Source organism: Juglans regia, chromosome 6, assembly GCF_001411555.2.
Source record: "Juglans regia cultivar Chandler chromosome 6, Walnut 2.0, whole genome shotgun sequence".
Classification (NCBI taxonomy): Eukaryota; Viridiplantae; Streptophyta; class Magnoliopsida; order Fagales; family Juglandaceae; genus Juglans; species Juglans regia.
The window spans coordinates 18295203-18310358 of record NC_049906.1 but is presented as its reverse complement, the minus strand read 5'-3'; the positions used below and the strand labels follow the sequence as shown (position 1 = coordinate 18310358).

The 15156-nt window shown below is 34.1% G+C and overlaps 1 protein-coding gene across 1 annotated transcript; it reads right to left on the bottom strand.

Annotated features, from left to right (window-relative positions):
- Nucleotides 1-9936: 9936 nt before the first annotated feature.
- On the bottom strand, nt 9937-13523 carry LOC118348627 (protein ACCELERATED CELL DEATH 6-like). The gene is made up of 4 exons (XM_035690683.1): nt 13498-13523; nt 12330-13000; nt 11481-12010; nt 9937-10524 (listed from the first exon to the last, which is right to left on the bottom strand). Exons 2-4 carry the CDS (start codon nt 12976-12978, stop codon nt 9937-9939), a joined length of 1767 nt encoding a protein of 588 aa, XP_035546576.1. The 5' UTR covers nt 12979-13000; nt 13498-13523.
- Between the last annotated feature and the right edge of the window lie 1633 nt (nt 13524-15156).

The following is a 15156-nucleotide window of genomic DNA, read 5'->3' as shown; positions in this document are numbered from 1 at the left end:
ACTCCGACTCCGACTCCGACTTCCAAGAAGAAAAAACCTCCGACTCCGACTCCGACAGGTCGGAGCCGGAGCGGAATCGGAGCGGAGCCGGATTCGGAGTCGGAGTCGGATTGTCGGATTTTTGCTCAACCCTAGTTGGCACGGGATGGTGCTGAGTCCAGCAGAGTAGTAGAAGGGCGTGTCGTAGCCGCCAACACTGAGCCATAGCGTCAAGATCATTTATGCCATCAACTCACTGCGAACGTTTGCTGGTAAAGGGTAAGCAGCCAAATAACGGCAATGAAGAGGTCGTGCAGCACCTCGACCTAGGTCATTTCGGCAAAGTGGCATATGATTTAGAGGATGACGTGTGCTACTACTCACCCCAACACAACTATCGATGGACATCGATGCACCCTATTGGAGCTGACCAGTGACTCCAGTGATGGACATTAGGTTTGGTGAGCAACATTTTCTCCCTAACTTATGGTATACGCCATCAGTCTCAATTGATTATTTTGGATTTTATGGCACGATGATTCCATTTTCAGTTTTCAGGCGATACACTTGTTCGAAAATACGTTTTGCTTATTTCGAGGCACTTTGGGGTAGAATTTCAATAAACGAATTGCAAAGTTAGGTTTGTATGAATATTTAGGATTATACAGTACAAAGTTTATTTTTCACTTTCCTGGAGTGAATAGTAACCTTAATAATAGCGTCCAGTGCAGTGTTTTCAAAATCATAGTATGAAATATCCAAATTTGGTTAGTGAAGTTTTATTTGGACACTTGGCAAGATCTTAGCCACACTTGGTAAATAGTATTAGACACTTGGCAACATGAGGAAGCATTAGATGGATTTGTGAAGGAAATCAAGTGTGAGATCATGCCACCTAAGCAAAATCTTATTTTCCATCTAATCAACCACATTGTGCCAAACCAAATAGGGTTTCAACCCTAGTGAAACCCATTTGAAATCCATTTGAAACCCCAAAAACTTGGTTGAAACATGTGACGCCTATAGATTCTGCTTGGGATCGGACATACATCTAATGTGTCGAGACATGCAACACGGTTACCTGCCCCCGTTTATAACATATAAGATGCAATATTCCTAACATGGATCTAGCATTATGCAATACTTGTAGCGGATAATTTTTTTTTTTAAACAATACTTTGCACCAAGCTTATAATATCCCAAATACTTAAAACATATTTCTTACATAAAGACGTTCTAAACAACTGAGATCATAACACTAGTCCAAAATGGTTGTAAACAAAAGAGTGTTGGAGATTGAACTCCACAAATACAAGTAGTAATCTGAGATAACTACATCTACGTTGCATCATCGCTTAGTCTACGTTTCCAGTTGGTCGATTCCCGATTCTCCTTTTGATCCTGTAACAAGATCTACCATTCAGGTGGAATGGTAGTTGTGATTACCACAGTGAGATTTGATTACAAATCTCAGCAAATTAACAAAAAACCTCCACACAGGTTCATGATGCATGCACGGCAATAAAGTGCATGACAATAAAGGCATGAATGCACAATCAAAGTTAATTGTAAACATAACATAACCTAACATAACATGGCATGAAATAATAAGCATAACATGGCATGAGCTGGCATAACTTGAACTGAAACTGAAACTGAAACTTAGCTTGACGTGACATAAACTTGAAACTTGACATGAACGTAAATTTGAACATAACATAACATGAAACATGACTTGAATGTGAAATATATGAACTTAGAATCTTATTCAATAGACTTAATTAATAAAGTGAGCATACGGATGCCACACGGGTCCCTTTGAGTCGTGTGTCCCTGCCGATTACCGCATTACAACATAGGTGTCTATACTTGCTATGAGTGCGTTAATAAGTACTCTACAGTTGATGTGGCCCCACGTATTTTACATGTCATAATAATTGTGTCTCACATAGTATCTGCTCCACAGTTATTGTGGCCCCATGAATTGTTTGTGCCACATTTGCTATGGACACATGTAAAATAAAGTGTGGCTCAATCGGCATTAATGTCTAGCGGGCTCCGATGACCAGCTAGTTAGGCCCCATTCGCAACATGTTGACCGCACTTTGTCAACCCATGGAATTTTCTACATATTTAAACACTCCAGCATGAACAAAAGAGTTCCACAAACCCTATTCTAGCGCTTAGGGTCATGATAGACATGAATAACTTAACAAGATTGTTCTTGAATACACAAACTATATTCGAGATGAGATGACATGAATACAAAAAGACAGAAGTTCTAACATAGCGTAACGTGACATAAATGTAAGACGACAGACATGACATACATTGGGACATAAATGTAACAGACAACATTTCATAGCATGACATACATGTAACAGACAATATTTTGTAACACGACATAACATATAACAGACAATATTTCATAATATGACATAACATATGACAGTGAATATTACGTAACATGACATATATGTAACAAATAGCATACGTAATGTGACATACTTGCAATAGATAGTAACATGACACAGAATGTATTGTATAACAAATATGAATTTCGTGATAGAATAATTCGTGTAATAGATAAACATGTGATGATATAGCATGACATGACATATAAACAATATATGAACATAAACTGTAGTTCCCTTACCCATCACAAATACACAGTAAACTGATAGTAAGTTAAGAGCTAACTTGTCACGATCGTCGCGTTCTACTAGAATAAAGTGCGAAACACGAAGAACTGTAAGAGGGTATTCTAAAAGTTACAAATTTAGTTACTAACAATTAGAAATGTCAGAATAGAAAATTTAGAGTAAAATTACCATTTTACCCTCTACATGTTGGAAAATGACCATTTTACACCTAACATACGGATTTCACATTCTAACTTCAAAAATTATCAAAATTTACATTTCTCATGTAAATTTTGTCCTAAACTCAAATATCAACTTAAAAAAATTTAAAACGATTCACAACCAAGGAAAACTCACTCTGGCCGAAACATGCATAGGTCATTTATCTTGATTTTGGTTGCAATTTCTTCCATATTCAAAACTCATGATTAAACCAAAATTTTGTAACAAAAATCTTCCTATCCTAAGTTTAAAAACACACTTAAAATATCCATTAAGAAAAAGTTAATCATCAACACCAAACTTTTTGTAAGATGACACAAATTTTTTAACAAAAAATAAATCCTTAAATCACAAGTTTTGACTTTAATAGAAATATCTCCAAGAATTCCAAAAGATAAATCTTACTTCAAACATATTCATAACATCATCCTAAAATCAACCATGCTTTAAATGGTCAAACAAAAGTCACCAAAAATTACAAAACAACACTTGGAGTTTTTGGTTTTACACCCTTCATTTCATTTCATCAATTTTCCACACCGTTCTTAGAGAGAAACCGCAAAAAGCTCTATCGGACAGATTTTTGAGTTATTTTGCATGGTGCTTTTGACCCATTGTAAGTATTTTCTTACAACAATGCTTTCATGAAAGTTGTTCTTTTTTTAGTTTAATTGTTGTGGATATCTTAATCGTTTAATTTCATAGTCATTTGATTGGTCAAAATTTATTTTAACCATGGAAAGGTTTTTCTAGGAGTTAAACTTGAGAGTGTGTTATACTTTGGAGTTTTTAACCAAGCTAATGTTTGATGCATGACTAAAGCTTTTGATAAAAGATTTTCTTAAATCTAGAAACTTAGAACTAGAAGATGAAAAACAATTTCTGTTTTGAGAAAATTTGAATCTTTTGTGATCTAATCTTACTCCAATCGCTTTGATTTTTTTTTATTTGATGATCTTAAGCCTCTTATATGCATGTTAGGATTTTAGTTTGAAGAGTTTTAGTTGTAGTTTAAAAGATGTGAGTTTTTGTTTTATGCAAAAGGATATTCGGTTAGGCCAAAGAATTGATGGTTTTAGCTAGATCCAAGTTTTGGGTTGTTTTTAGTTTTGTGATTTTAAGTTTAATGTTGGATCTTCTTTAGGACACATTTGCAAACCATGAGATGTTTGGGTTTGAAGATATCATCTTTTTAAACCATGGATCAAGTGTGGAGTCGAATACTCTAAGTGTAGTTTTGTGATTTTTGGTGACTATTGTTAAATGATTCAAAACATGATTGTTCTTAAGATGATATTAGGAATATGTTAAGTAAGATTTGTTTTTTAGGAATTCTTGGAGATGTTTTGAAAAAGGTCAAAAATTGTGATTCAAGAGTTTGCTTTTATTTAAAAAGTTTGGATCTTTTTACTAAAAAGTTTAATGGTGATGATTAGTATTTTTCTAATGGATGTTTAAGTATGTTTCTAAACTTAGGGTATGAAGATCTTTGTTGCAAAATTTTGGTTATAAGACTCGTACTGTAATCATGGATGTTTATGGGAAACGGGTCCCAACTGACTATAATCTCAAAATGGGAGACTGGGCTGCATAATTACATCACCAAAATATATTATTGGGCTAGTTCATCGAGTAACTCATGTAACTCGACTAACGATGTCAAAATATTGTCCAAAAACCTAACTATGGAGTCTGTAAGCTTCGCATCGCATTTGAGGTGTCTAATCAACTTCCTTTAGTTTGCCAGTGTGCGCTCCTTGCTCTGTTCCTGACAAATTGCCTAACATTCGGGAGAAATGGTAGTTGGGACTATCATTGTGAGATTTGATTACAAATCTCAGCAAGTTAACAGGAAACTTCCACAGAAGTTAATGATGCATGCATGATAGTGAAGGCATGAATGCATAATCAAGGTCAATAATAAACATAACATGACATGAACTTATATAACTTGAACTAAAATGTGAACTAAACTGGAAACTTGACATGACATGAAGTTGAAACTGAGACTTGACTTGACGTGACATGAACGTAAACTGGCTTGGACATGAATGTGAACTTGAAACATGACTGAGCATGAAATTGAACGTGAACTGACTTGAACATGAACATGAACTTGAAACATGACTGAACGTGAAATTGAATGTAAACCGAACATTAACTGACTTAGACATGAATGTGAACTGAAACATGACGTGAATGTGAAATACATGAAGTTGGAACATAACATGGACATGCACTTGAAACGTATTCTTGACTCATGGGGTCACCATGATAAAGTAGTCTTATCTCATGGGGTTACGATGATAGAGTAGTAAAAAGATCCAAACTTTTTAACTAAAAACAAAGGCTTGAATCACAAGTTTTGACCTTATTCAAAACATCTCCAAGAATTCCAAAACAATAAATCTTACTTCAAACATATACATAACGTCATCCTAAGAACAATCATACTTTGAATCCTCTAACAAAAGTTACCAAAAATCACAATACAACACTTGGAGTATTTGGCTCCACTTTTGGTCCCAAAACAGAAACTTTTTCTTAACTAGTTTTGATCAATCACTTGATCCATGGCTTAAAAAAAGTGAGATCTTCAAACCAACACAACACAAGGTTTAGAAATGTGTCTTAAAGAAGATATAACCATTAAACTTAAAATCACATGGCTAAAATGAACCCAAAACTTGGATCTAGCAAAAAAATCAATCCTTTGGCCTAACTGAATATCCTCTTGCATAATAAAAAAAATCATATCTTTGAAATTAGTACTAAAACTCGTCAAACTAACATCCTAACATGCATATAAGAGGCTTAGGATCATCAAATAAAAATATCAAAGTCATTGGAGTAAGATTAAACCACAAAATTTTCTTCTTCCGGTTTCTAAGTTTCTAGATCTAAGAAAATCTTTCATAAAAAGCTTTAGTCATGCAACAAATTCTCAATGAACATTCATATACACATGTTGAAAATGCTCCATAAAAATTTCGGATCAAGATATGTCCATTAGCTTGGTCAAAAACTCCAAAATATAACATACTCTCTAGTTTAAGGCCCAAAATGACATTTCCATGGTTAAAATAACTTTTGACTGATCAAATGACTACTAAATGAAATGAATAAGATATCCACAGAAACTAAACTAAAAAAAATAACAACTTTTATGAAAGATTCATCACGAGAAAATACTTACAAGTGATCGAAAATCACCCTGCAAAATGACTAAGGAATCTAAGCGAGAGAGCACTTTTGGGTTTCTCTCTAAGAACGGGGTGGAGAAGTGATGAAATGAAATGAAATGAAGGGTGTCTTGCAAGACTTTAGCATTTTGGAGGGGGGGAGGTATGGGCTTGGATGACCCTTTGATTGGAGGTGCCTATGTTACAAAGAGTAAAGAATAGTGAGGGAGAAGGGCTGTTGTTGCTGCCGTGAGGTATGAAGGGTGGTAAGGTGGACCTTCCTCTCACATCAAGGCACTATTTGGGTGCTGTCAAGGGTAGAGGATGGCCTACCATGTGGGGGAGGAAACTTCCTCAAGAATATTTGCTAAGGTGGCCAAAATTTGTGGATCTTAACCAAGTGGGTTTCAATTTGGGGTTTAAAAGGGGTTTGGTTATGGTTCGTGATGCTAACAAGCTCAAATCTAGTTTTTCTTGGTCCAATCAAATTCCATGATTTAAAAAGTTAGATAATGATGTCATAATAATAATTTGATGAATTAGTAGCATGTGAAAGTGATTTAATCAAGTGATTAAATACAAAGCTTCAAAAAGTGTTTGGAAGCCAACTTTATGATTTGGGGAAACCATTTAGAGTTTTGGTTTCAACCAAGATTTTGAGGTTTCAAATGGATTCCAGATTTTTTGAGTTTCACTAGGGTTGAAACCCTCTTTAGTTTCGCATAATTTGGTTGATTGATTGGAAAATAGGGTTTTGCTTACGTGGCATGATCTCACACCTTGATTTCCTTCACAAATCCATCTAATGGTTTCTCATGTTGCCAAGTGTCTAATATTATTCATCAAGTGTGGGTAAGATCTTGCCAAATGTCCAAATAAAACTTCTCTAACCTAATTTGGACATTTCACACTGTGATTTTGAAAACACTGCACTAGATGTTATTATTCAGGTTACTATTCACTTCGGGAAAGTGAAAAATAAACTTTGCACTATAAAATCCTACATATTCATAGAACCTAACTCTGCAATTTTTTATTGAAATTCTGCCCCGAAATGCCTCGAAAAAAGCAAAATACGTTTTCGAACAAGCGTATTATCTGAAAACTGAAAATAGGATTATTGCAGCGTAAAATTCGAAATAATCAACTAAGCCTAATTGCACAGATCAGATTTCAAACTGACACTTCTAACTATCTCAAATAAATAAAATTTCACTTCTAACACCATAGTGAGTGATAGTTCTAACTATGCTGACATACTAAAACTTACGCGATCGAGCAAATCGTGAAAACTTACTGTGTTTTCATGAAGTTCCTAATGCCTATATTAAGGGCAGGTTTGGAGGGTAAGATGAAAATTTTGTGTTTTGTTTTGAAGTTTAAAATATTATGTTTTAATATTATTATTGTTTTGGGATTTGAAAAAGGTGTATTGGGATTTGAAAAAATTGAATTGTTTATTATATTTTGTATGGAGATTTGAAAAATGTGTAATGATGAGATGAGATAAGATGAGAATTTTGTGTTTTGGTTTGCTTACCAAACCTGCCCTAATTCAACCATTGAATTCAGGCTATTACAAGAAGAATTTCTCTTTGGTATATTATTTGTCTTTCATGTGTGTGTGTGTGTGTGTGTATACATACATACATACATACATATATATATATATATATGTATGCATGTATTTGTCATCTATTTTTTCTACAAACTTTGTCATGTCCATGCTTTTATTACAAACAAACTTCACAAAGAATATTTTAGGTTGAACACTGCTACACCGACAAGGCTATTTGAGTGTTTTTTTTCATGCATTTTTTAACTCATTTAAACATTTAAAAAAGTTCACAATATCATTAAAAAATATTTATTTAATCATTAAGTAAAAAAATAAAAAAGACAATCGAGACCTGTTATCGAGACCCACAACTTTTTCCTTGAGTTTCTATCCATTTAATTGCTAGAAAGGAACAAGAAAAAGGAAAAGGAAACATCAAAACATTCAAAACAAGAGGGAAAAAAATAAATAAAAAAAAATAATTAAAAAAAAATCAGGTTCTGGGTTTAAAACCCGCTACCTGGATGTGGGTATCAGCCCGGGTTTGTTCTTGGCCAGAACTCGATTATTAGGGTTCCGGACCAGGCCAAGAAAAAATCTGGCCCAGATGAACAAGCCTGATTACGACCTTATGGTGGATTACAATCGAAAACGATGGTCAAGTATTTGTCATTGTGTCACCAGTTGGATATTTGAGTAATTACAAGGTCTTGTGGGAATTCTTTAAGGAAGTATTATGGGTCTAAGGTCAAGGATAGCCTCATTAAGTAGAGTTCTATGTCTTTTTATTAATGGTGTGCTTAACAAGGAAAATGGCGTGGCACTAAAGTGAATGAGATTTGATTGAAGGGAGGTGATTTTGCATAAGCTCGAGGTAAATGACTATGTTCATACGTACCCTTCTTACTATTTTATTGTAAACAAAAGTGTCATTTTTGCAAGCTATATTATGTGTACATGTTTTAACGATATATATATATATATAATATTAGCTATCTGTGTGTGTATAGACTATTCATCGATAGCTTCTTTTTATATACCCTCTTATTATTGTATGTGATGTATGAAATGTAATGGATTACATATTTCTGACTGTTATATATAGTATTTCCATATATTAAAGGAATAAATCAAAGATAGGATAAGGAAATGAAAGACTAAATGAAAAATAACATGAAATGAACTGAATTGCATGTTTGTCTGTTCAAAGAAAAAATCATATAAAGTGCCATAACAATGAGGATGGTACCATGATGCTAAGGGGTGGACCTAGTGATGCCTATTCTCAAAGCTAGGTTCTTATGATCCACTAGCTATATATGGAAGAACATGACTGCAAGGATCACTAACGGCCTAACACATGGGACGTAATAGTCTGTACTAACCATGAGGTTAAAAGAGGAAAGACTATTACAACATAAATAAGATTGACGTGGCTGCACAACTAAATTGTATGATTGAGGCCATGAGAAATCAAGGGGATGTATGCATACCGATTAATGTGACTTAATGTGATGAATGTGACTTTGAAAGTTCTTGCGAAAACCTATATTTTTATACGTTTACTGTATGAAGTAGTTCTTATTGAGCATTAGACTTATTTTTGTTTCAATGAATGATTGTCCGAATAAATGCTTGAAGAGAGGTTTGAGCCACAATACGAGACTTAGCTCATGGAGAAGAGGCAGATGCCTAGATCGTGTACATATATTTTTTTCATTTATGATTTTAATAGAATAAGATTTGAGAATTTTTTTCACAAGAGCTTCCGCAAACTCCCTTTTTATTTTTCACAAAGTCTGTTTTATCTTTTGAAAGGGGATGTTGTATACCCGATGCTTCATTAAGAAAATTCTTTTAAAGTCGAGTTTCATTATGGTCCCTCTGTTCTCTAAAATATTTAAAATGAATAAAAAAAGGAAAAAAATAAAGAATATAATTAATTGATATATAGAAAGAATTGGCAAACTAATATGTGGTGTATTGTAAAAGTCGTTGGCTAAAATAGAAAAAGTCAGTTTTAGTTAGTTATTTCATATGAAAATTTAGATAAGCCATTGGGAAGAAATGCTCAAATGGGACAGAGTGTTACATGCCATGAGGCAAAAAATTTGTTACGAGAGATCAACGGAAGTTGTGAGTTGTAAAAGTTTGAGATTGTTGGTATAAATGTTATGAGTTGAGTAACCGAGGTGGTATTTTGGAAACTGGCGAAAACTAAGTTACTAAATTTGCAATTAATACACTGATATTTATCTTAAAAAAAGTCTTGTACACATAATATGTCTTGTACACATAATATTTTTATTGATTAGATCAGAAACCTTTTTGCATAGCGGCTAAATCATAGCGCTTAATCCCTAATTAATTTTCTATATATATAAACAAGGATAGGAAAGAAGGATAAGCAAATAATACAAATGGGAATGGCAATATTTGAATGCGCTAACACAGCATATGTTCCTGTGACAAATGCCAAAACCATCGGTACCATGGAGGAAAGAAGGAACTGAAAGGCCATATCAAGAAAACTTATGCGCTTTTGGAAGAAGTCATCAGAAGGGAGAAGTGAATTAATAAGGTGCATAAAGATAGCAGAACCAGATAGCATCAATGATAGGGCATTTGTAATGATAAAAGCCTTGAAAGCAACACTATTCCTCAGAACTGCAGAGCCTGGATGTGGATGATCATCTCCACCAATGAAGCCCCCTGGCATGGTAATGCCTGCTGCAAAGGTCACGGTTGTAATGAGTGCAGCAACTACCAAATGGGCTTGAGCCGCTTTATCCATCTCTTCTATCGTCTTCTTCTTCCACTCCTTATCACTCTCCTCCGTCGGATAACTTTTCTCAATTTCATCATGCCCAACTTCTAATACTCGCCCATTGACATGGAAATCATAATTTTCCTGGACTTTAATAATAACTCGCCGCTTTTTCTGTAAAATATTTATTGGGTTGAATTGTGAGTATTCATCATTTCTCTATAGATTGACAGAAAGTGAGAAAAGAAAACAAATGCAAACAATATTTGTTTGAGAAAGCAAGGTAGCTCCGTATAAAATAAGGCCTAAAACCAGAATATATAAAGACAGTTGACTTCATATTTAAATGTATCTTCTAAAAAAACATTTAGCACTCATTAAATGAATAGAAAAATATTATATATCATTCCCAAGATGCATGTTACTCATTTCCATTCTTTATGATATATATCAAATCAAAAATATTTTGAAACAGGTTATATATGCCAGAATTATAGGAACATGTTCTTGAAAATTGTTAGCTAGGTTGTACTAGTTCGCATAATATTCAGAAAATAATAAAGTTTACATCAAAGGAAAGGCTGTGGTTTCTTTGTCACATCATCTTCAAATTGAAGTCATAACTTAAAAGGATTCGGCTTGGATGGAACTGGACCGGATTCGGTTTCTATTGGCCCACGCCCTATAACCCAAAACAAGTACCACGCAATATGAAAGCAAAATTGAATACTAAAACCCGTAATGTCTATAGCTACCTCGGTTGCAATTAACATGGCATTTTAATTCAAACTCTTCTTCTACGAGGGAGCTTCACACTGATTTAGTGACTTTGGGCCAAATGAAAGGAAATAATGGTAATATTGTGCTCCAAGTGATACAAAAAAACAAAAAAACAAAAAAAAATTGTGGCTGGTCATAAATGAATATGCTATCTCAAGAGTCAAGAGACACGACATCAGACCAAAAGAATCTATTAAAAAAAGTACTATAGATTTGAATATTTTGAAATATTTTTTTTCATTAGATTTGCTATCATCCACTTCCTTAGCATATCTTATTGAAAAGAACTAAATATTCAAATATTCATTATATAATAGTATTTTTTGAAGAAAGATAAAAGATTACGTTACCTTACGATCAACAGATGGAAAGCTTTTACTTGTTAAGATTTGATAAGCAGTCTGGTTCTTTTTGTTGAAGACCATTTTGTCAACTCTTGGAGAATTCAGGACACGGTCGTGGTAACGAGCAGAAATGGAATAGTGATGGAGAGGTGTATTCCCGTCGTTGTCCTTCTGATTCAAAAGATTCCGGAGAGACGAATTATCTTGTATCACTAGCGCTACATCTGGCCACAAGTTGGTCATCAGGGCGAGATGGAGTGCGTTGCGGCCTTTATTGTCAACCACTTCGCAACAATCTGGACACATTGATATAATCTCTTTTGTTACTCGTTCTTTGTTGCGATGAGCTGCAATGTGAAGAGCTATCCTACCCTCTGCGTCTTTCATATATGCTACCTCTCTATCAAATTCCAGCAATAGTTTTGTTGGCTCAATGTTACCCGTGTATGCAGCCATGTGAAGCGGAGTCCAACCATTTTGGTCTACTTGTTTACATAGATCACGTCCATATCTTTTCAAAATGTTTTCGGTCATTCCTAAAAGAAGTTTAAAGAAGGTAAATTAATGTAATAATTTTCTGAAGAACAAAAAGGAAGACGTTAGGAGACAGAAAAAGGACTATTCAGTTGATCATTTAATGTGGAAGCCGTGTTTAGTAATCAGTCCTTTATCATCAAATAAAAAGCAAATGCAGGACAAGGCAGACATCAATCTTTATTTACCAAACAAAATTATTTGCAAGCTTGTTAAGCACGAATTTAATCTAAAACTGGCCCTGTGAATATCAAACATTTTTATATCTCATGAATTTGATGTCCTGTCATAGCTTATTTCACCACATAAAATAGGCAATACCTGCATCATTTGAAAATGTTGCGGCATGCAAAGCCGTTCTACCCAAGGGGCCATCATAAGCTGGTGATTGGAATGTTTTCAAAATTTCAGATACCAAATCTGGAAAGTGTCTCTCGGCAGCCAAGTAAAGTGGGGTCTCACCAGCAACATTAGCACCAAACGAAAATTCTGGATCTACCTCCATTAGTAACTGTTTTACCACTTCAATGTGATTGTGACGTACAGCCTCATGTAAGGTCGTGTCTCTCTCATTGTTCAGCTTCGCAATCATCTCCGTAGTAGCTTCAACGCGTACTCCACTTTCGAGATCTTGATGTTGGGATTTTTTATGTTCAATCAGGACTTCGACTATGGAAGCATGCCCATACCTTGCCGCCACATGTAACGGAGTATCACCTTCCGCATTGGCTTTCAATAAAAGTGACGGACACTTGCCTAGTACATCTTTCACAAATTTTGCCGCTGAGGCTTGGTTAGTTCCTCCAGTAGCGGGATACTTTTCTTTAACGAGAATACTTGAAATGCAAATATGTAGGATTGTATTTTTATTAACTGTCAAAAATCCATCAAGTGGATGGGAGATATGATCGTATTGTTCAAAGGCCTCCAGGTTGCCTTGTGCCGCTGCTTTATAGATAATAGGATCCATTGCAGTGAGGCGCGTTTGTATGCTGCAAGAGAGTACTCTAGAAAATCCTATGTTAGACACAGGCATTATAGTTGATGTTACAATCAACATTTATCTATTAACGCGCAAATCCTATCCATATTATGACAAAATTCTTTTTTGACAATTTCCTCCTTCATCCGTAAGAGGAACATGGGTCTGGAAATTGGAATTCTGGATAACGCTGAGTTTTAATCTTGGGAAGGACTAAACTGAAATAGATGCACTTGAGAAATTGAAGACAAAGTTTAAGTATAAAAGAGAGTAGTAATCATATATTAATTTAATGAAAATCAAAATGTAATTAACTTGTGAAAAGTAAAGCATATATAACCATACAATCAATTAGAAATATTAAAACGGTCATCTAAGATCAAACAGAAGTTATATATATATATATATATATATATATGTTAAGAGATCATATAAAAACACAACATGTAAAAGTAATTTACTACCAAATATTTTAGTATCAATAACAGAAAAGGATAATAATCTTACTTCTGATCGAGTAAGTAAGCAATGCAAGCTCCAGCTCCTTAATTTAACTCCTCCACCTCAAATGTGGGTTGTGATATTTATAGGGAAGGCTTACTACTCATTAGGCGTTAGACGTAACCATGATTACGTGTCGTCATGTTGTAGGGCATCACTTTAAGCTTTTAGTTTTTACAGAACTAAAGTGGTAAGGCTAATTCCTTGGTTCCATATTAGTACTCTGTCCTTAAGGCGTGTTTCACGCGGGCGAACAGCTAGCAATAATATTGTTTAGATTAATTTCAGAGTAAGTATTTTTTATTTTATTAATTTATTAAAATTCTTTAGGTTTTGAAATCTAAAGATTAGTTATTTAAGTTAAACTTAACAGTTAACACGTCAACCATCTTATTAAAGTATACAGAAATGCTATAAGATTTGGTGGAATGGAGGGAAAATATTTTATTCATATTTTAAAGATTTGTAACATTGATTTTCTTAAAAAATTTCTAGTTTTTTTGGAATTAATTAATAAATACTTTTATTTAAAAAGTGTTTATGGTTTCTTAAGTAGTTAATTAATTAATTTTTCTTGGATTTGCTAACAAAATATATTTGCTGTCATTTTAAAAATAACTCTGGGATCTTTGTTATAAATAGAGGGGCTTAATTACAAAAAATTGTAGGCCTAAGCACTTAAATTGCTAAAAGTTGGGTTTTTTGCAAATTGGTGAAAACCACGTGACTAATTTTGCAGTAGTTAACCCATATTATTTTGAAGTTGAATGTTTGATTTACAAAATAATTTTAAAATAGAGAAACGATACTTGTAGTCATGAGTACGGAAGCGTCGTGCAATTATTTTGAAAAATATAAATAAATACGGGATTCACATGAAAAAAAATTAATTTTTTAACAGTGAACCCCACTTTTTTTCAAAGCAACTGCATGACACTTGCGCACTCCATGACTGTATGTAACATTACTCATTGTCGTAACATCTTTCTTTCTTCTCTTTAATTTCCTTTCCTTGTCTTTTTCTTTCTTCTCTTCCCCACTTCTTTTCTTTTCTTCTCTTATTTCTTTTGTCCTCCTCACACAATCGTCTTATGTTCCTATTTCTTCTATCTTTTCTTTCCTTCTTTTCCTCTTTATTTGTTCTTTTTCTTTTTTCTCTCCCTTCCCAGATGCCTTCCTTTTCTTCTTAGTTATTGCTTCCTCTTCTTCATTCATTTATTCTACCTCCTCTCTTTCTTTAATATTTTTCCTTCTTTGCCTTTTATTATTTCTAGATTTATTTTGATTTTCATATTATTTGATAATTTTGATTTTTATGTTATTGCACGACTGAGAATCTATATTGTTATATGTTAACACCATGAAGTGGCTCTTACTGGGAGAGACACTAGGACGAGTAACACATCATCATTCTAATTATAAGAAAGAAAAAAAGAGCTGACCACATTCAAACAATCGGCCTTCCTAGTATGTGCGCTCATCTTTCTCCCTCTCTCCCCTAGCTCTCTCTCTCTCTCCCCTCAAACTGCTTCAGTCTCTCTCTCCTCCTCTTACAGCGAACTAGCCTCTGCAATCGCAAAGGGAAAAAAATGCCCACTTGCTATTATGTTCGAAATTAAGAGAATGATAACAAAAAGATAACCTTCTTTCTTGGGTAAGCATAAT

What these genes read in the sequence shown, in the direction of transcription:
- LOC118348627 (XM_035690683.1), bottom strand. Translation starts at nt 12,978, where the DNA reads ATGGATCCTATTATCTATAAAGCAGCGGCACAAGGCAACCTGGAGGCC. An exon ending in AACATTTTCAAATGATGCAG is followed by an intron (nt 12,011 to 12,329) that starts GTATTGCCTATT and finishes AACTTCTTTTAG; the next exon opens with GAATGACCGAAAACATTTTG. An exon ending in TTCCATCTGTTGATCGTAAG is followed by an intron (nt 10,525 to 11,480) that starts GTAACGTAATCT and finishes AATATTTTACAG; the next exon opens with AAAAAGCGGCGAGTTATTAT.